Genomic DNA, 21,780 nt, shown 5'->3' with positions numbered 1-21,780 from the left:
ATTGATACCATTCCTGAACCTTGGCCACCTTTAAACTGTTGACTGATTAAAAATTGGTAATATTAAGATCTTCAAAGCAGCGACTCATGTATGTTGTCAAGATTTTAAAAAATAAGTCATATTTCGTTTTCGCATATGATGTTCTTATGATCTTCCAACATATTTATGTGGTTTCCATTGCTGCTGATACATAGCTTCCAATTTTAGTATGCAATTCTTCAGCTCCTGTGTTGGAACTTGTTACTTTTCCAAATATATCTTCACTTCACAGGCAGCTAGTGTGGCACTTTGATGCATTGTTACTTTACACACCTGCAAATTGTAAAAGAAAATTACTACTGTTGGCTTGACAGGAAACAGCTTGCTTCCAGTTATTCCATGCTAGCAATTCCTATGCAGATATATATCATCTTCTGTAAACCATCTCAAAACGTAGATATAGTACTCTTTTCATGTAAGAGATTCCCTCAAAAGTCGGTGATGATTGGGATAGTCTGCATTTAGTTGCGAACTGGTTCCCAAATCTGTACACACAGTGAGCCTTCTTTGCCCCCCCCCCTCCCCCCCTCCCCCCTACCTGGACCTGGCTTGCAGTCCCTGGCTTGTCATGGCACCCAACTAATGTGATGCTTTCTGAGGAGTTCTATTACAACCACCTCCTCTCCCCACCCCCTTCCCCAGGTTGGGCTCCACTCCAAGCAGAAATGAGCTGTGGAAAATTGTAAGGAAACAGGAAAAATGCATCCACAACCAAAAGCCAATAGGAATTCAAGAAGGGACCTGCAAAGTCTACATGAATGCATTCCCGTAGCTGGCAGGGAGTGGGCCAGGTGGACAGGGACATCCTGGGAGCTGCCTGTTGTCAGGCACACTGCTCAAAAGTTGTGACAAAATGGATGATTTCACTATCAATTCCTGGCCAAAGGAACATGTCTCTTAGCTAACAGTTCAGTGCGTGAAACTCCCCAATGGCCCTGGTGGAGAAGGCATAGAACCTCACACCGGAACGTTGTGGAAATGACTACTATGGGAAAGAGATCTTTCGAGGACAACAGAAAAACACCGTCAAAAACAGAGAGGCAATACCGTAATATTGAGAACTCATTTCCATTCACCACTAACATTGTAGTCACTGGTTAAAGTAACTGTTTCATGTTGAGATTTCTTTGGCTGTGTTGCTAGTGCCCTAGCAGGTTGATGTCTGGAACAACATTTTTGTTTTATAAAATACAATTTTATGTATATTCATGAGACAGTGATTAACAATCACTCATGTGCTATTGGTCTTCTTCACAATATTTGGAAACTATCTGGATTGATTGACTGGTGTAATTTCACCTGCAATGACAAGGGATATTGCAGAGGTCAGAGACTCTGAATCCAAATTTAATGTGTCAAAAATAGGTTCAGCATCTCTCTTATTCTCTTTGGTGATTGGAAAATAGCTCATATACGATGTCTGTCCCATACCATACCTATTTTGCTAACTGTAGCCCTCATTGAGAGGAAGGAGCAGAATAGATGAATTGTTGTATGATTGTTCAGTGCTTATTTTTCTGTGTCTTAGAGAGTGCTAATTTAATATGTTGAACACCATGACCATTCTTTCTGAACGCTTGCTTCAGTCATTTTATTTCTGAAAGTAAGGGATGTCACTAGCAACACAGACTTCTACACAGTGTTTGATATTGTGATGTGGGTCAGGCAAATGCCAGGTGGGCAGGATATTTATAAGTGGGCATTTACCTGGGAATTTGCCCAAAGCTGTTTTAAATGCCCAAAATTTGGGTATTTATATAAAAAGTACTTTTTAAAGTTTTTACTGCTAGAGTGTATAATTTACTGATTAAAATAAGGAACTGGGATGATAGTGCCCATATTAAAAGTTAGTAAATGTTTGCACTTGTGTTTATTACTGAGAAGAAAAGTAAAGAAGAGAGGAACAATATTTTTATTTTCTTTTTAAACTGGCATTCCAACTTGCTGTACCAAAGAAGGGCTCTCTCTCTCTCTCTCTCTCTCTCTCTCTCTCTCTCTCTCTCTCTCTGCATTGAACAACTGTGCTGTGTAGAAGCTGGTATAGAAATCGTTGACCTTAGGTCATCACTTTATAATGTGACACCCTTTATAATCTGTGTCAAATCTTTGAATGTTATTGAAGAATGATTATTGATAAAAAAATTATTACCGAATGTATTAAACAGCTGGCATGCATTTCTTGATTATAAATTTATTCTTATATGTTAAACTGGTTTCAGTTGGGGGTGGGGGGATATATTGTCAGATGCAGTGACTTTTGAGACAGGCTATAGTTTTCTGTTCTGCTCTTTCCTTTATCTACTTTCGTATGAACGCACTATTGTGAAGATAAAATGAGAACAGTAACTTAAAAAAAGATTTAATAACAAAGAATCAATGCACAAGACATTGGTATCGTTCGATTGCAAAACTCTCAAGCAGCTTTTTAAACTTGGTTACCCAGCCACTGAAGAAACAGTGTTTCAAAACACCTTTTTAAATACAAAGTGCTGCTTATCAATTAATCTGTAAAATGTGTAAATGCCTGGGCATCTATGAATTTTGGACATTTGCCCAGGCATTTATCCTGAGCATTTTCCCTGACTTATAAATACCCAGGCATTTTGCACCATTACTCTGGGAACGTGACAGCAGCCAGTTGTTCCTGATGAAGATAGTAGAGATTATCATTCAAAAACTAAAGTTTTTGTTCTAATTTCATGTGACAAAACCTCTGAGAATATTAGGTGCAAGGCTGCCATTGTCAGAAACTTCATTCCCATACTGTCCCACTATTTTGAGTGAACTATCAGGTAGCAATAACATGCAACTTGGTGAGTGAAGCCTTGAATTCATCCGTCCTGAGAAAACAAACACAAACAAAAACAAACACACACACACACACACACACACACACACACACACACACACACACACACACACACACAAGATGGTAAAATAGAATATAGACTACATATCAGTTGCCAGAATGTGTGTTTAATTGCAAAGAAGGGAAGAGATACACAAGGAAAGCCTCCAAAATGGGGCTTACCTAATGGAAACTGCCACATTATATAAAGTTACATTACTGTAGAATGGGATATAACTTGGGTTGGAGAATACCCTATTGTGATAAAGCTGCACAGTGCCTTAAATTTGTCAAAGTGATTGACATTTACTGGTATGTAATACAACTCAGCACTAAAGAATTAATTAGCCGAGTGAAGTGGTGCAGTGGCTAGCACACTGGACTCCTATTTGGGAAGGCAACGGTTTAAACCCATGTGCAGCCATCCAGTTGTAGGTTTTCCGTGATTTCCCTAAATCAGTCCAGGCGAGCTTGTGCTGTGTCTCGAATGACCTCGATATTGATGGCACATTAAACCCAATCTTCCTTCCTTCCACTAAATAATTAAAGAAATAATGAGTGGTCGATAGTTTAGCTGAAATGTGTAGTATCTTGAAAAAGGTTATAGTGAACTAGAGAAGACTACAGACTTTTGTTGTCATTCAACTTGCTTGTTGTAATGTATAGGGCAGTTTATGGTAAAAATAAAGGAAGTGAAATTAATTGGAAAACCAATTTGTTGCCACCTAACCATTGGAGGACAAGTACATATTACATATTAATATATTAATTTAGTTACTCAAATGCTGATATAGGGGGTCTGGTTGTGTGCTGTTTCATTGTGCCCTAATGAAATCTTTTAAATAATGAACACTTAGCTTCATGATCAATTAGGAATAAATTGCAACTACAAATAAATGTGAAATATTAAGCAAGATTGAGATTAAGAATAGCTTATTAGGAAAAGGATATATACTGACAACAGTTTAAAGATTCACTTTCAATTTTATTTAGCACAGGGAGACAAGTTACATTGAATGAGGCCTTACACAGTCTAAAATTATATTCAGTAAAACAAATGAGATTTGAAATAATTGGCCTAGCAGAGCAATCAGACCATATGCAGACAACAGCTTTGGTATGCCAAATGCATTGTGCAATGTATTAGCAGTGGCAGTTTTTTACAGCACAGTGCAGTAACAAATGTCTATACTGGCTCACAGTGATAATACATTCCTAAAATTGCAAAGTGTTACACTGAAAATGAATAAGTCCAAACTAACTGCACACCACACTATCACTTAAGAACACGTGGCTCAAGCCGCACAAGATCTCATGTTTGAACAATTGCAAATGAACATAATTTCCTTTTGATCACACTTTGGTAAGTGACTAACATTAAATTACATTTTTATACTTTGCACCACCTGAAATGGTGATTGCTAGTCAAGTGAGCATCTTCATTCTTTTCAATGGTCCGTCATTACATTACTCAAATGGATGTTTTACAAACATTGATTCACAAATTTCTTATTAAATAAACATAAACCATTAAGGTCCCCGGGAAGCATAAGGGCCTTAAACACATAGTCATTGATTTTGAGATTGTAGCATGTACGCATGCACCGGACATATGTTAACTTTATAGTGAAACAGCTTTATCTCTGCTGTAGGCCCACATTGTATATATGAATGTTCACAAAAAGCTGTCTGGCTGATTTCTGTGACATTCACTTTCATATGGGCCAAAAGCACAAAGCATAATTTTCTTGCTCTACTCTGCTCAGTTGTCATTTAGAGTTGCCAATTTAATTTAGTGTCTACCTCACATACGTAATTGTAGTACTTTGTAATCAGTGGTAGATTGACTGTTTTATCTGAACCTCAGGCCACAAAATGTGTTTAATGAAACTGATGGTAAAGAGGACAATGAAGTGTTGGAATAGGTTGTAATTGTTAGTGTGTTGCATTTAGTACCTATTGTTTATGTTCTGATTCTAGTTTCACATTAATTACAAATTTAAAAATTGTAAAAAGGGTGCCATTGTCACTAACATATATACAGTTCAGTCACATTAATGTGACTACTGCCTATGTTCGATGTCAGTGTGCAATAATCACTCATAGACAGTGCGTGGCAGCACAAGTAGTGGAGAGTATACAAAGCATGTCAGGGGGATGCAGAAAACATTGCAGTCACAGTCGTATTTCAGAAACGGCAATTTATCTAATGGCCAAAAAGACATGATCATTGGCATTCGCGCCAAGGGTGGAAGTATTTCCAAAATGGCTAGGTTTTGTGAGATGTCCATGTGCTGCCGTGCTTAAAGTGTACTGTTCATGGAAAAATGGTGCTATCCGAAACCACCGTCAAGGCCACAGGTGACAGGCTTGGACAATGGCTGCGGAGATGCGTACTGGCAAATGGACATGCAACTGTTGAGCAACTGACCATCCAGATGAACCAAGGGGCTACCAACAGTGTCTCCTCAATGACCATTCACCAAATGTTGCTGTTTATGGGCCTCTGCAGCAGGAGCCTGGTTCATGCACCCTTACTGACTGCTGTTCTTTGGGATGAAAGCTGGAATTTGCACACCAGTGCCACAACTGGTCTTCTCCTAAGTTGGGACAACTGGCTTTTTTAGATGAATCACGTTTTATGCACCATCGGACTGATGGCTTTTGATGTGTAAAGTGTGAAACGTCTGAAAGAAAACAACCTGTAAAGTCATTGGAAGGGTCCAGGCCAGAGACATTTCTTGAGTAATCTCGTCATTCTGAGAGGCACAGTTGATCAACCCAAGTATGCATCTATCCTTGGGGACCATGGCCACCCTACATGCAGTTAGTTTTTCCTCCGGACAATAAAATCTCTCAGCAGGACATTGAAACATGTCACACAGCTTGCCAATGTACGTGTGTGGTTCAGAGAGCATCAGGAAGAGTTTACTGTACTACCCTGGCCACCAAACTACTGTATTTAAACCCAGTCTAGAATCTGTGGAACTACCTTAGTTGGGCTGTACGTGCCATGGACCCTCAACTTAGTAACCCAGTGCAGCTGGCCACAGTATGGCTCCACATCCCTGATGGTACCTTCCAGAACCTCATTGACTTTCTTCCCACAAGTCTTACAGCAATCTGAACTGCAAAAGGTGATTATTCAGGCTTTTGACAGGTGGCCAAATTTATTTGACTGGACAGTGTATATTGCTAAATTGCTATACCATAACCCACTACCAGTTAATGTTGCTTACCTAACATCTTCGAGCAGTAACAAAAATTTTGTTTCAAGAATTTCCCATAATTATAGACTGAATTTAAAAATTTAAAATACTGTCATGGTCTACTTATTAACAGGTGTAATTATACGTTAAAAGTTTAACACAATAAGAAAAGTACTACAATTGGAAAGAGAGAGAGAGAGAGAGAGAGAGAGAGAGAGAGAGAGAGAGAGAGAGAGAGAGAGAGAGAGAGTGTGTGTGTGTGTGTGTGTGTGTGTGTGTGTGTGTGTGTGTAACTGATGGCGTGCAAATACCCAGACTATTCATCCATTACTTGAGAATGACAGCATTTAGTGACTTCCAACTAAATTTACACATATTTCAAACCTTCATGAAACTTTCTCTCGCTGACACACACCAACAAAGTGATGAGAGAAAAAAGTTTATTGCATACTACATTTTCGCTGTTCATGCAGTCAAATTTTAGCATAAGGCATTACTGACTTTATTCACAGTATAGTTTGCAGACAGTATCCACGTACACCACTGAATGTACCTGCAAAATGATATCTTTATACGACACGTAATTCAGAAAATACAGCTTCATAAACATTGAAATGCTTGAAATACTAGCATTATGCATAAAATGGAGTGCAAGAGTCCCACACTAAATTCATCCGGTGGTTCATAACGAAAGTGAAACCCTACAAACTTAAAACGTTTCTTTCGTTAATTCATGAATGGTGCCCATGAGGCCCCAACCTATTGCATCCCATTCTTCCTTCCCGGACTGCATTTCCTTTCCTGTGCCCCCCCCCCCCCCTCCCCTTCCTCACTTGATCCCCACTGCCCTTTCCTTCCACTCTCTCACTGCTCTTACTTCTGTCGACCTACCTACCCACCTGGTTTTTTGTATGCCTTGGGTTTTGTTCCCCATGCCTTTTCTGTTCCATCCTTTCCCCTTTGGGATTTGACCCCCAATTTTAAATTTTCTCTCTGCAGTGTGAGCCATCTGGGGAAAAACTCACTTCCTAACGCCTACAGCATGGATTTCTCTTCCCCTCCCCTTTCCCTGCCATCCTGCTATGTGAGTCTCGTTTGTACCCATGTGGTTGAGCTGTTGCCTTCCCATGTATGCCTAGAAGCGGTTGCTTATCATTCTGGAGTATTGGAACTCCCAGCAATGGCTGCCGTGTCGGACAGTACCTGATTGAACTGTGTGGTATCTTGGTCGATGCTTTGCGTATGAAATGTGTCAAGCTCCAAAAATCTAGCTGTTCTTCTATGCCTATCTCCTTGGTTGGTAACAGGTCATTGAGTGCTGCTCCTTATGACTCTGGAGCTTTCCTTTCCACAGTTACACCCTCAGAGGAAGGCCAGGCTCGGCAGCTTGGGGTGAAACACTTTTCCCATTACCTGGGCTGTACTGGGACGGAAGGGGACACATTCACTGCCAAAAACGATTATTTTTTGTGGAAAATATTGAAGACAAGTTTGGCAAAGTGGAATCTGTTAGTAAGATGTGGTCAGGTTCCTTGTTGATCAAAACTACTACTGCTGCCCAGTCTACAGCCCTTTGTGCTTGTGATCATCTTGATGACGTCCCGGTGTCCATTACACCTCACCAGTCCCTGAATATGGTTCAGGTAGTCTGTTTCCATAGGGATCTCATCCTTCAAACTGATGAACTCTGTACCAGTCTGGATCGATGGGTCATTAATTTTGTTCAGTGTGTTCAGAAGGATTGCAAGGAAAATCAGAGAGATAGCGGCACAGTACAGATCCTGTCTTTTGAGAGCAAATTTTTCCTGGAGAAGGTCAAGGTTATTTGTTATCAGTGTGATGTGAAGCCATATGTCCCACCACCCATGAGGTGCTTTCAGTGCTTCCATTTCGGGCACATCTCCCCCATGTACAATGGACTGTCTATGGTTTGAATGTGGACACCCACTCCATGAGGGGAATTCCTGTGCTCCACCACCTTTTTGTGCCAACTGCCATGACCGTAACTCTCGATGTTTACCAAATTGCCTGGCTTATAAGAAAGAAAAGAAGATATGGGTGTCTTAAGTCCCTTCACCATTTTTCTTATACCGAGGCTCATCAAAAGTATGACTGCCTTCACCCTGTGTTGATGACTTCTACTTTTGCCTCTGTTACATCCTTTCCCCCTCTTCCTTCTTCCTTACCCCAGTCCCTTCCTCTCTCCTTTCCCCCTCCCCTGCAGTTTCTACACCCTCCCCTCCAGGACTGAAGAAGTGCCCTCCTCCTTCAGTGCCTGCCAGTGACTGGGCTCCCCTCAGGACTCCTCCCCGTGGCATCTCTCTGCTGGAGGCCTGCTACCACAACTTGACCATGGGACACAAAGTCTGTATGCCCCACGTTTGCCTGCTCTCTTTTGGTTCTGGATCTTGCAGATGCCTGCCCTTCTCAGCCTCTGAAAGAGGAGAAGAAGAAGAAGAAGAAGAAGAAGAAGAAATAATGTAAGCACCAGGTCAAGCCCTCACTCCCTCTTCCCGATGCCCTCAGAGTTGCCACCTCCCCTCCTCGCAACCTGAGTCTGACCTCTTATTTATGGATTTCATCCTGTCCTTGTGGGTGACGGATGGTGACCTGGTGGTGTAGGGTCACCTATTTTGATACCCAGTCCATGTTCATTCAGTGAAACTGTAATGGGTACTACCGTCACCTCCCAGAGTTGCAGTCCTGTACTGCCTTGTACTAAGCAGTTTGTGTAACTCTCCAGGAATCTCACTTTACTGATGCTCACTAACTAACCCTTTGTGGGTTCTGTGCCTTCTGTCGGAACTGGGTCGTTGAGGGCTTCCGGTGGCATTTGCACATTGGTTCGTATGGTTATTGTTAGTACATGGATCCCACTTCATACCACATTGGAAGCAGTTGCTGTCTGGATCCACTTGGACTCTGCTGTCGCAGTTTGCAATCTCTGTCTCCCTGCTGACAGGCCACTTATAACTGCTGCCCTAACTGCTCTCCTTCAGCAGCTCCCTCCTCCCCTTCCTTTGTCGTCCTTTGGGATTTTAATGCTCATAAGGCTGTGCTTTTTTGTCTAGTCAGGGGCTCCTCATTGACCAATTTCGTGCAGACCACGACCTGTGCCTTCTTAATAATGGTTCCCCTACGCATGGATGAAGTTGACCATGATCTATTCAGTTATATAATCTTCGCTACTGGCATTACCGTTCCTTCCTCGACAGGCTCCATTCACAGATGGCCAGTTCCGTGGTGGACCATGGCCATTGCCACAGCTCTCTGTGATCATTGTTGTGCCTTGCAACCTGTTACATGGCACCTGTCCTCCACTGGTCTTACTACCTTTAAACTTCTTCACACAACAAAGCCCATTACTTAATCAAACAGAGCAGGCAGGTGTGTTGGGAACATTTAGTCTCCTCTCTAGGTTCTTCAGTCTCTTCACCACAGGTGTGAGCTACACTCTGCACCCTCAAAGGTTGTCAGCAGCAGTCTTCTATTCCAGGCCTGGCTCGTCTGGGTGGCCTTAATACAGGTCCATCAGTTCTCATCGAACACCTTGCGACCCGTTTTGTGACGGCATCTGCATCAGCCTTGTCCTCAGCCTCATCCTCCTTATCAATCTGCCTTCCTCCTGCAGAAACAAGAGGGCTGAAGCTTACTGCTTGTGTTTTACTCATTGTCAGATGGGAATCGTACAGTGAACCTTTTAGTGAATGGGAGCTTCTTCTGGTCCTCTTTTCTTCTCATGATTCAGCTCTTGGCACTGGTTACATCCATAACCAATTGCTTCAGCACTTCAATCCTCCATGACAATATCTCCTCTAGATGTTTTAACTGTTGGCTCCAAGGTATTTTCTCCTCTCAAAGAGACAGTATTGTGGTCCCTGTCCTTAAGCCTGGCAAGGATCCATCATCCCTTGATAGTTACCAACTGGTCAGCCTGACCAATGTCCCATGGAAGCTACTAGAATGGATGGTGGCTCATCAGCTCAGTTAGGTCCTTGAATCTTGGGACTTTTTATCTCTTTACCAATGCTACTTTCGGGGGGGGGGGGGGGGGGGGAGGTTGGGGGGGGGGGGGGGGGGGGACAGTCTCTGATCAATCATCAGCTTTGATTGGAAATCAGAGTTTAGCAGGCCATTTTTCAGTGCTGCCGCCTTGTCACACATTTCTTCTATCTTTGCAAGGCCTACAACACAGCTTGGCACCGACACATCTTCCTTACGCTCCATGAATGACATCTTCCATCCCTCATCCCAATTTTTATTCGCCAGTTCCTGTACCACCAGTCGTTCAGAGTCTATGTTGGCACTGTTCTCAGCTCTCTGCAGACTCAGGAGAATGCCATTCCAAAGGGCTCTGTATTAAGTATCGTCCTTTTTCTCATCGCTATTAATGGATTTGTGGCCTCTGTAGGACCATTGGCCAACGCTGCTCTGTATGTGGATGATTTCTGTATGTAGTCTAGTTCCCACTAGGTAGCCTCTGTGGAGAGACAGCTCTAGGGTGCCATTCTGCTGCGCTTCCACGAGGACACACACACACACACACACACACACACACACACACACACACACACACACACAGAGTTTTCAGTTCTCTCCCCTTAAGTCAAAAGTGGTGCATTTCTGTCACCATACTACAGTCCATCCTGATCCGCAGCTCTGCCTTGATGCCCAACACCTGACCATTGTCCCCAGTTCTGTTTCTTTGGTCTTGGTTTTTTTTTAATTCATCTTTTTTAATCCATCATCTGAAGGTTGGCTGTTTTTGTAAACTCACTGTCCTTTGCTTCCTTGCCCACACCTCTTTGGGTGCAAATCGTTCAACCCCTCTCCACATTTAGCAGGCATTAGTTCTGTTTCATCTGGACTACGGTTGTAAAGATTATGAATCAGCTGCCCCCTTCCACACTGCTGCTCCTCTTGGACCTGGTTCACCATTGTGTTTTCTGTTTAGCCATCGCTGCCTTCTTTCGCACTGGGCCTGTAGATAGTCTTCTGGTTGATGCTTGGATACCTCCCCTTTTGATTTGGTGGTCCCAGCTCGTGATTTCATATGCCATCACTATCCACTCTTCCCCTGCTCACCCTTCCTACTCTATTCTTTTCTCAGCTTCGGGTCGTCGCCCACCAGCTGTCTGCCCTCGGGTGGGTTTACTGGTTGGGCTGTGCCTCACTTCCCTCCTCTGTGATTTCCATCTCCCCTCCTTGTCCTCCTCCACATGTTCTCTTCTAACCGCCCTCTTTTGGTTAGTTCCTCGGCCCCAGATTTGAATGGATCTCTTCCACGTTCTGAAAGCTTCTCTCACTCCATTGGTGTTCTGTTCTTTGTTCTGAACGCTTTTATGAGAGTTTTAAGATGCCATTGTTTTTTACACCGATGGCTCTAAGTCTGCTGATCATGTGGGATATGTCTTCATGTCTTCTGTTGGCATGGAACACCATCTCTTGCCTGCCATGTGTGAGGTGTTCACTGCAGAAATGGTGGCCACCTATCAGACCCTATGCTTCATTAAACAGTTCTCACTTACCCAAATTTTGTTATGTAAGGTCTCAAGAAGTTGCCTTGAGTCTGTTTTTCCCACCACCCCTTGCTCTCTGCTACCCACGACCTTCTCACTGATCTTGGTGATGCTTCTTGTTCGGTTGATTTCCTTTGGGTTCCTTGCCATGTAGGTATTCTGGGTAATGAACTTGCTGATCATCTGGCCGGGAGAGGGGGAGGCGGCGGCCGCCTACCTACCATTCTCCATGTCCCCTTCAGGGTGGACTTGCGGCATTACATCAAACCCCTTTTTGCTGAATTGTGGGATGGCTCTTGGATTGTTATCCCCTGTCTAATAACCTTCACACAATCAAGGACTCCCACCACGTGGCGTTCTTCCCTCTGCCTCTCCCAATGGGAATCTCCCATCCTCTGCCATCTTCGTATTGGCCATATTAGGTTGACCCATGGTCTTTTACTTCAAAATGAGCAACTTCCCCCCCCCCCCCCCCCCCCCTCCATTTGTAGTTGCGGGGCTCCCCCCCCCCCCCTTCCCCACACAGTGATTCATATTTTGCTGAACTGCCCCTTCCCATTAAATATACCTATTCATCATCCTTTTCATGGGTGTTGTCAGATGACCGTCACATGGTTACGTCTGTCCTCGGTTTGCTTCTTGAAAGTGGTTGTCCTCTCAAGTTTAAGTCATTGGTCTTTTCTCTGGAATTTGAGCCCCTTGGTTAGCATAGGCATTTATTATGGAGGCCTTAACCTTGCCTCCACACTGGCCAAGTTTTCCCTGCACCTTTCCCATCTATTTTGTCTGGTGTGTTGTGCAGATTTGTTTCCCCTTTTCTTGTGTCTTCTTTCCCTGGTGTTTTCCTGGTTGGATCATGATAATGGTATGGTGAGGGTGTTGGGACGGGTTGGTGGCGGTGCTGGTGTGCCACTGTGCATAGCATTTCTGGAGCACCCCTGGTCTCCCTGTTTTCACCCACATATTCCCAAAAAGAAACTGCAGAGTGCACATCAAACAACCAGTCAAGAAGCCTTGATCACTTTGAACTTTAAAATATCCTGGCAGTGGAACTGATGTATACGTTGAATACCTATCTTCAAATAATCTTGCTAAGCTGAAGTTCTGCAAAATGTATTGTAAAATTCTAAAATGTAATTAAAAAGACAACAAAATGTACTTTTTGTATAAAATCAATAGTTCAGTTAACAAAATGAAAAGTAGGTGGAAAAGTATGTGGAATGTTATGAAAAGTGAGACAGATGTTGCTCCCTGAAGGCCACTGGTATTGTCCATAACCACAACAGTAATGAAGTTTGTGGTAAGCAAGAGAGTGCCAAGATCATCAGTGAATGCTTATTAAGTGTCACTGTGCAGCTAGGCTGTAACTTAGATCTGTGTGAGATGATAGATATTCTCAAACAGAAAGTTCCAAATGTTTTTGGTGAAATAATGTTGGCTGCTCTGGCCACCAGATAACTTCAGAATGCCATTGTCTCTAAGTTCCAGGTTTTAGTGCTGTGTGTTGCTGCAGATGTAACTGTTGGTAGATGAATGACCTATTTGAACATCTTGTTTGGCAACATAAAAAGGTTCTTGGAATGAGTGCCATCTAGGAGGTGACTGACCCTACTATTTGTGTTGCCACACTGAGACTGCTTGTTATATGGTACCCTGTGATGCTACCACTGTGTACTGCAGCTGACAGAGATACACTAGTCTCATTAAAAGGAAACCTTCATGTGGCTTTGACAAACTGTCAGGCAAAATATTGAAACACTGCTCCAGTGAAATATGTAAAAAGAATACTGAACCATGTTCTTAACTCACCAATGGACTAAAGTATATTCTCAGAGAGGAGTAAATATTACACTGTAAAACCTCTCCCAAGAAAAGGGAATGCCTCAAATGTGAATAATTACAGACCAGTTGCACTTCTTACCATGTTTTCAAAAGTATTCAAGTCGTTGGTGCATGCTGGGATTGTTAAATGCCTGCAACACTTCAGTATTTTGAATAAGACAACTTGGATTTCAAAAGGAATATATCACATATGTGAAAGATGCCTTAAGTCACTAAACAACAACAGATCATGAGGGGTATCTTTTGTGGTCTAATTAAAGCCTTAAGTTGTGTGGATCACCAAGTAATACTAGAGAAAACCCAGAAGTATGGCATCATCAGGGGCCCATTAAGCAACCTGCTGAAATCCTATTTTACTAATAGAAAGCAGAAATTAATTTTTGAAGCTTCTGATTGCAAATCAGGATTAGCTGTTGCTTTACCCTGGGTCATTATTAATCACAGTCACTGCTCTGGGTTCTTTAACATTTCTAGTTTATGCTAATGGTCTGCCTGCAGCTGTGAATGCTAAGTGAGAATATACCATGTTTGGAGATGACACCAGTATTGTAAGAGAAAATCTGCAAAACACGGTCACCAACAACATTTTATCAAAAGTCTTTATCTGGTTAACTTTAATTCTAACAACCTAAACAAGATGAATTTTATGCAGTTTGAATCAAATGGCAAAAACACAGAGGAATACTCAATGACTCTCAATACTCAGCAGTTGCAGAAAGTTGGCAGCACGGAGTTCCATGGCATTTACTTGTATTCCAAACTAAACAGTGAAGATATTGAACTCAGCAGTACTCTCTTGTATTGGAGACCAAAGTGTTATAAAAGCAACTTATTTTGCTTATGTGCACTCTATAATGTCACATACAATTATCTTGTTGCTCAAAAAATCTTCATTGCTCAGAGGAAGATGATTAGAGTCTTCTGTAAAGGAAGTTGCAAATTGTTTAGCCAGGTAGATATACTTACCACTATTTCTCAGTACTTTTTTCTCTAATGTTTTTTGTGATAAAGAAACCCATTCTCTTTGTAAACAAGTCAGCACTTTATATGCATGGCACTAGACATAAGAGTGGTGTACACTATCAATAAAAAAATCTGTCCCTGGTGCAGAGAGATGCAAAAATTTTCAATTGTCTCTCCACTGAGCTTAAAAACTTAAGGAGTAGTGAATCATTTTAAAAATATAAACTATGCCAGTTTTTCTTGAATCACTTATTCAACTCTGTCGAGGAACTTGAGAGAGAGAGAGAGAGAGAGAGAGAGAGTGAGTGAGTGGGGGCGCGGGGGGGGGGGGGGGGGGGGGGGTTGAGCTTACCTAAAATAAGATATAGTTAAACAGTTTCATGATTGTCAAATGTTAATACAAGTATTTCATGTAGATTAGGTTTTTTCATTCAGGTATTGTGTAGTGTAGATATGTGTTTAATTATATATGTTTTTCTGAACCATTGCAAAGTAGTATGACAATGGCTGCCTGCTAAACTGTTAAAAATGTATCACTATTGGAAAATGAAGATAATAATTTTTAAAATGTTGATATATTTTATGTACATATTATTTCCATTCAGGTACTGCATAGTGTGTAAATCTATTCTTATTGTCTTATTGTAACTGTGTTACTGAACTGATTGCCCAATAGTATGATAACAGCTACGACTGTTAAACTTATAGATATGTTGCTATTGAGATAATGTTGCTGTTGAGATCATAATCATTTGTTCTTTTGTTTCTAATACTGTAATATCTGTTGAATAGTAAGTTTTAATGTAATATAAATGTAATCTTTAATGTAATATAAATGTAATCATAATTTTAACGTGTTCCACATACATGGTGAACCCATTGCTGTGTGGATCCATGGAACACAGAATGAATAAATAAATAAAATCCATTTGGTTTACCAGTGTTTCTCCTTGTGCTTTCTTCACACTGGTGTGCTACACCCTACTGCATCTCAGACAGTCCCTGTCTGTGTCCATCATGTACTTCTTTAACAATCCCCCCTAGGTTATAATTTCTTGTTTGCAAAGAAATAACAACAATCGGTCACATATAATTTCAGTTGATTGCTATGTTTACTTTCAGATAAGTGTATTTGTGACCTAACTATGGAATCATAGCCAACATTGACAACATAGCTTTTCTTTACTAATTTACTTCCACTCATTTACCAAATCTTTGTTTGTAATATTTTAATGATTTTATCTTACAGATGCAACCAGATCATGCAAATCCAAGTAAGGTCCCTACACCAAAACCACTCTTGATGGCTGCTTTCTCTCATTTCCAGGTAGGCATTATTACTAGTTTCACATTTGGAGAAAATTGGACCTTCATTTACAGATATGTTAGGTCTATGTGATCCATTTTTATTTTATTTTAATTTATTCTTAAATTATTGTTATTATTAGAGATGGAACACTCCCCCAGAGCTGCTGAAGATTGAAGGTGGAAATTATGGTTGGATCCCATAAGAGTGCCAGGATAATCATTCTGGTACCAGAAAATCCCCAGAATGGTGTCAGTTGAATGAATCATCAGCTATGACATTCCCAAATATGTTATTCACATTAAATGTTATACTGATTCTGCCAGTAGCAAAACACTTCTGACTATCTTTCCTTGCTTTAATCTACTAAAATCACAGCTAGTGTTTCTTAAGAGTTCAGAAAGGATACATTAATCATTCTGTTTTTAGTACCTGAATTTAAGACTTTTTGCATTCCCTAGTGGCTTGATGTGGAGCATGTTTACAATTTTGTGATTTTTTTTTTTTTTTTTTTATGTTGCTGTATATATTTTTTAAATTTATACAATGGAAAGTTCTTGGTGGAATACAAATTACGGAAGGAGTAAAATAACCACTCGCAGCATAGGTGAGGCTTTTAGTTGATAACAGACTCATAAACAAGATTTAAATTGTTACTAAGCTGACAGCTTCAAGAAAGGACATTAAATGCTTAGTGACAATTTCAGTCTTTTTTTTTGTCAACTACACAGCCCTCGGCTATATGGTGAGTAGTTACTTTATTAAAATTAAATCTGTTTTAGTTCTCTTGACCACCAAAAAGTGCTTCAAATGTGATCTTTACCCATGATAAGCAGCATTATGGAGTCAAGGCACTCGAACCTTATGAATCACTGAGGGAGTATACTATTTCTGTAATGTAATGTGAGCATGTACAGATGTGTACACATTTAACCATGTTACAGTACCTACAAATTATTTGTTTCCTCAGCACCAATTATCACAGTACATTTTTGATCAAAATAATTGATGTAATTTCAGGGAAAATATAAACTGTATTTTTCTGTATATTGTATCTGAGCATTTGAATAAATGGAAAACTAAGGAAAAAGAAAATTCCAGTAGTAAAGGAGCATGGTTATAGGTATATCATGGTTTCTGAAATACATGTCACAGTATGCTTGTTTACCTACACTGATATAGTTGTATGCTTATTTCATCTCTGTACCAATTTTGTTGTACCTGCTATAAAATATCTTTGTCTTGGCATGTTAAATATGGTGGTGAGATGTTCAGGTTTTAAAATGAATGTATCAGAACTTGTCATCCTAATCTTCACTTAGTTCAAAACTATTGCTGCAGAATAAGATAGCTACTTTCTTCTGAAAACAACACTTCCTTTTATTGTCAGGGGCATTTACTGCTGATAGTATGCTGCCATTCAGAACATGATTCTTCACAGGCCACTGTATTGTTATCAATCCTTTTTTCAGCTGACTCTAAGATCATTATTTTTGAATACCAAGGGTAATTTCATTTATTGTTTTTCCAGTTGATCCAGTACCATAATATTAAATTCAACTGGATCACAAGCATTTATTCTTCTAACACTTAGAATTCTTACCACACAATGTGAAAATGCCATGGAAACTGTGCTTTTGGATATCACAGTTCTTTTGATGTTTCTAACATAGGAATAACACATTATTGAAAATCAAGAGATTCTAGTTAAATTATTCATGTTATCTTTGTCCATTATTTAAGACGTACTTTCATAAAATGGTTTACAAACTGGTACATGTAAAAATTGTGACATCAAGAAAGATATGTGCAACTGAAACAAACTTAAATGAGCATATTCAAAAAGTGCCATTTGGTTATGAAAAATGAACTTCACTTTTTCATGTAATTGCCATTCATTACGAAGCTCAGTCTGTAACATTGTATTAACTGCATAGAAGTTCTCCGGTAAATGAACTAAATGACAATGGTGGTCTTGAATTCTTTGTGATCCTCAAATCATTGTCTTCCTTTTTTTTATTGCTGAATTGTCAGTTATGTGGAACTTTCTGAGAACAGATGGTTGCCTCAGCTCTTGATGCTTGTACAGGTATTTTATAGTTTGACAGTGTTCTGGAACCATATTCTCATATACAAGGTCTCATACGACATAGACATGGATCTTAATAACTGGAACCTCCCACCCTCCACCCATTTCAACAAGAGTAATTCCCTTCCACTTTTCTAATTTACAGTTAGGTGTGCAGTGAATACCTGCTTCATAGCATTCTTATGCTTTGTGTGCCAAACACATTTGTTTGCTCCTTTACATGTTTCATTCCCCCGGTCAGAAAAAAAGTTAAATCGTCATATGTGCTTCTGTCATCAAAACTGTATTATACAGTCCAGACTGTTCTGTAAAAATAGTGTTCATCAGTTTTCTTGGATTTATTTCATCATCTAGTTGTTGACGTTGGCTTGGTCTTCCATGCTTTCCAAATGTAATTTCTGGAGAAATAATTTCACAACTTAACCCGTGACGTACCTCAACATTCTCTGTTATTTTCCAGTTCTAAATTATATTTCCAGATAAAATATCTAAAGAATTACACATGTAAAGCTATTTCAATGGAAATGCAAATATGAATACTGAAAATTTTACTTTCATCATTCCTTACTTGAGTTCTGAAATTCCCTGTAGCGTACTTTCCATGTCATTCTTATAGTAGTCATGTCCTACATAGCATTGTCCAAAACATGAACCTCTGTACCTCAAAATCACCAAAACTGAAAAGTTTGCAACTTTTGAAAATCACTGTGGTGACACAATTGAAACACCACAGGAGAAATGTGGTGCCATGAATATTTACAAAAAGCTTTTCCAATATACAAGCACCTTCAAGTGACTAGTGCTTAAAATGTAGTGTCCTTGGTGCAGCCTAGACAAGCAGGAACAGTACTTCTACACAAAGAAGTATTAAAGAACATTACAAAGTGCCCCTATAAAATTAGAAATGGCAAACTTTTTGAGAGATCAACAGAGCTTACATTTTTTTCCTGTTGGAGCTACAACCACAAAGGGTTGACAGCTTATTAGCTGTTGTGGAACCCATCTTTAGTTTTTCATGAAATATATATCAGCCATAAATGTGAAATTGTCATTACATATCGTACCTTTCCTATATATCACTCACTTTGTTTGCCACCTTTGAATTCTTCAGTAGAGTTACAGAAGTAACACTAGATACTCAACTTCCATAATTTTGCTTAAACATATGGGAGTTAATTGCAGACAACATTCAGTCAATTAATTCTTCAATGCCAAGGTGGCAAAACTATTTTTCCAAAGTACATCTTTTGAGATGGCTTATGTTACTGAATGGGTAGTGCAAGTTGTATGCACTGAAACAGGCAGGGGAGTACATTGTATGATACTGAAAGTGTAGTAACCCATCTGCATATATTCTCCCTCTCTCCCACCCTTTCCTTCCGCATTGGATTAATATTTCTAGTTCTAAACATTGATTATTATTACTAAGTTAATGAATGAAGCCACTGAAACCACGTAGTGTTTCTTATATATTTTTATGCAGAACATCTTAATTACATAAGGCAGACAGAAGAGATTTATACATCTGGAAAAACATGAAGTGACAACATTTTCACTAAATTTACCATGTTCAAGAAATATTTTTAAATAATTGTACTATTATTTTTTGTGAAATTTCGATTGTTTTTTCCTGAAAGTGTCATAGATTTTCTCATTATACTGATATAATTCCTGAGATGAGATGTCCTTTCCATCCAAATTCACCTATGCAGACTGGTACAAAAATTTTTCTTCAATATGTATAAAGTTTGTTATTTGATTACTGTGTTGAGTTTGTTTTACATTCTGGGATATTGGTTTTTATTTATATTGGTTGCTTCAAAAATTAATCTTGATGGTTGGATTATTTCCCTTAGCTGTCTGAATTTAGGTACATGAGATATTTTGCTGATTTCAGTTACTATAGGTTGATCACCTAAATACTGGGGACTTCCTTCTGTGTACTAAGTTTTTGTGTATGAGTTTTGCAAACCAGTTTTAGCTGCAGTTGTATGAAGATTTTCTGCATATTGAATCATTTCTTTTCTGTTGTTGGGTAAAATTGATCGGTCATCTGGAAAGGCTAAGCACTGCAAATGAATTTTACTTTTGCATAGTCTATCAATTTAAGTTCTTTCTACCAGGTGCTGATTACTTTTTCCAAGATAAGACTGAACAAAAGGAAGGTGGAAGGGGTAGGGGCAGTCCATATTCTTGATGAACACCTGTTCTGACATCAAAAGGTTTAGATATCTTGTATAAGACTGTAACTTTTGAGGTGGTGTTAGTTAATTTTTTTACCTATTTACACTGAATTATTCATGTACAGAATCATAAGCTTTTCTGAAGTACACAAAGCTGATCACTGTTTGTGTGCCTCTGCTGATTTGTAAGATGGTTTATTAATTTGACAGTAGTATACCATTTTTAAAATTTTTTTGTAGTTTACATTTGCAAGAGCTGAGCGGATGAAAGTGTACATGTACAGCATAGTAATCCCAGAGGAAGATATTAATTATTTTCCATGCAATGAAAGATTTACTTCAGTAAGAAAATGTATCACCTAGGCACTAGGAGCTGGATATTTCTGCATGGGTGTGACACGGTGTGCTTTTGTGTACTGTATATCATTTAGTCAAAACAATTATTATTTTTGTTTAAAATAAAACACTCAGTCATACAGAAGATGCTGGAAATTACCTTAATATTTGAAATAATAGATATTATTTAAGTACTTCATCAACACACATGACATTTGGCTCAATAAATGAATACATTTTGATTCACAAACATAATTAGTTTGTACCAGATGGCTAAAATATGCCATTTTATGTCATGAAAAGAAACAGTTTTTTGAAAAATATTTGGAAACTTGACAGTGAGGTGGAAGAAAGAAGGAAAAAGAGGGGACAAGGAGGGGGAGGGTGCTTAAAAATTTGAAGCTTTTAGCTGATGAAAAGTATGACAAGTATCAACTAACTAGCAGTTTGTCTACAGTATACCCATCTGCACTGCAGACACGAACCAAGTAAGTTGATCACGAAAAAAGTAAGATATTAGTAAATACAATCGGGCCACAGCTAAGAAGTTATACAATAATGAGCATTTGGTGTAGATACCGGTATTTACTGTGTGTTGATATTAAATAATGCAAGATGAGAAGGGAGTTCTTCATGGTTGACTTTCTTGCATAAATGCTTCGCAGATGTCTTGCCACATCAAATTTTTATGTAATCTCAAGCTGTTAATGACTGTCTCCATCGTTTTTGTCCGGAGTTAGCTATAGGCTATGTGGCACTCAATTTTAGTTCACTGAATTATGTAATTGAGATGTCTCAAAGTCACAGAACTTCCGTATGACACCTAATGGGATACTGTCATTAAAGAAACTCTTGAGATCAGGATGTGCAACAACTACTTTAACTGGGACAGCAGCTATATTCTCAGTGGTGCTCAGACTTGGGCACTTGATGGAGACAGGTTAAAGAGAAACCAGATTAAATTGTCTGCCATCCGGTGAATTCAGCATCACTACAATTGTCTTCCATTGTAGTCATGACCTAATCTTGGGTAGAATATGAAAGTTCCATGTGTGACCTAATTTGGCCAACTAAATTAAGTACCACACAACTCAAGATAATTACTGACGGTCACAGGGGAAGTAGTAGAAAGCTTGAGTTTACATACAAATCTGACCTGGTAAGAAGTTTGAGTAATAATGTAATTCAAACAGGATTTTCTCTAGTATTAACAATCCAGAGTAAGTATTCAATACATGGGTGGAAGTTCATTCATCATTAAATTATTGATTCCTTCTGTAAACTGATAAGGTATGACATGTAGAGTATGACCTATAGAGTTAAGAATTATGATGAGACTTGCATACATCTTCACGTATCAGTAAAATGTGACATTGAATGAAATTATAGCTATGTAAGTAAAGATTTTAATTATACTTAAAGTCTGCTTCATAGAACTTAAGAAGT

The 21,780-nt window shown here is 39.5% G+C and overlaps 1 protein-coding gene across 7 annotated transcripts in view; it reads left to right on the top strand.

The window, feature by feature from the left end:
• Nucleotides 1–21,780, top strand: part of LOC126470093 (transcription initiation factor TFIID subunit 3) — a 337,538-nt gene that overhangs the window by 146,690 nt on the left and 169,068 nt on the right. For 6 of the 7 annotated variants that reach the window (XM_050097646.1, XM_050097640.1, XM_050097644.1 and 3 more), the window contains one exon: nt 15,670–15,747. In XM_050097646.1, the coding sequence (XP_049953603.1) occupies nt 15,670–15,747 (78 nt within the window). Of the gene's footprint in view, nt 1–15,669; nt 15,748–15,868; nt 16,776–21,780 lie in introns of those variants that run through there. The other variant, XM_050097647.1, reaches the window with a different exon arrangement.

This window comes from Schistocerca serialis, chromosome 3 (genome assembly GCF_023864345.2).
Source record: "Schistocerca serialis cubense isolate TAMUIC-IGC-003099 chromosome 3, iqSchSeri2.2, whole genome shotgun sequence".
In the NCBI taxonomy this organism is placed as follows: Eukaryota; Metazoa; Arthropoda; class Insecta; order Orthoptera; family Acrididae; genus Schistocerca; species Schistocerca serialis.
This window is presented reverse-complemented; position numbering and strand designations above follow the sequence as displayed.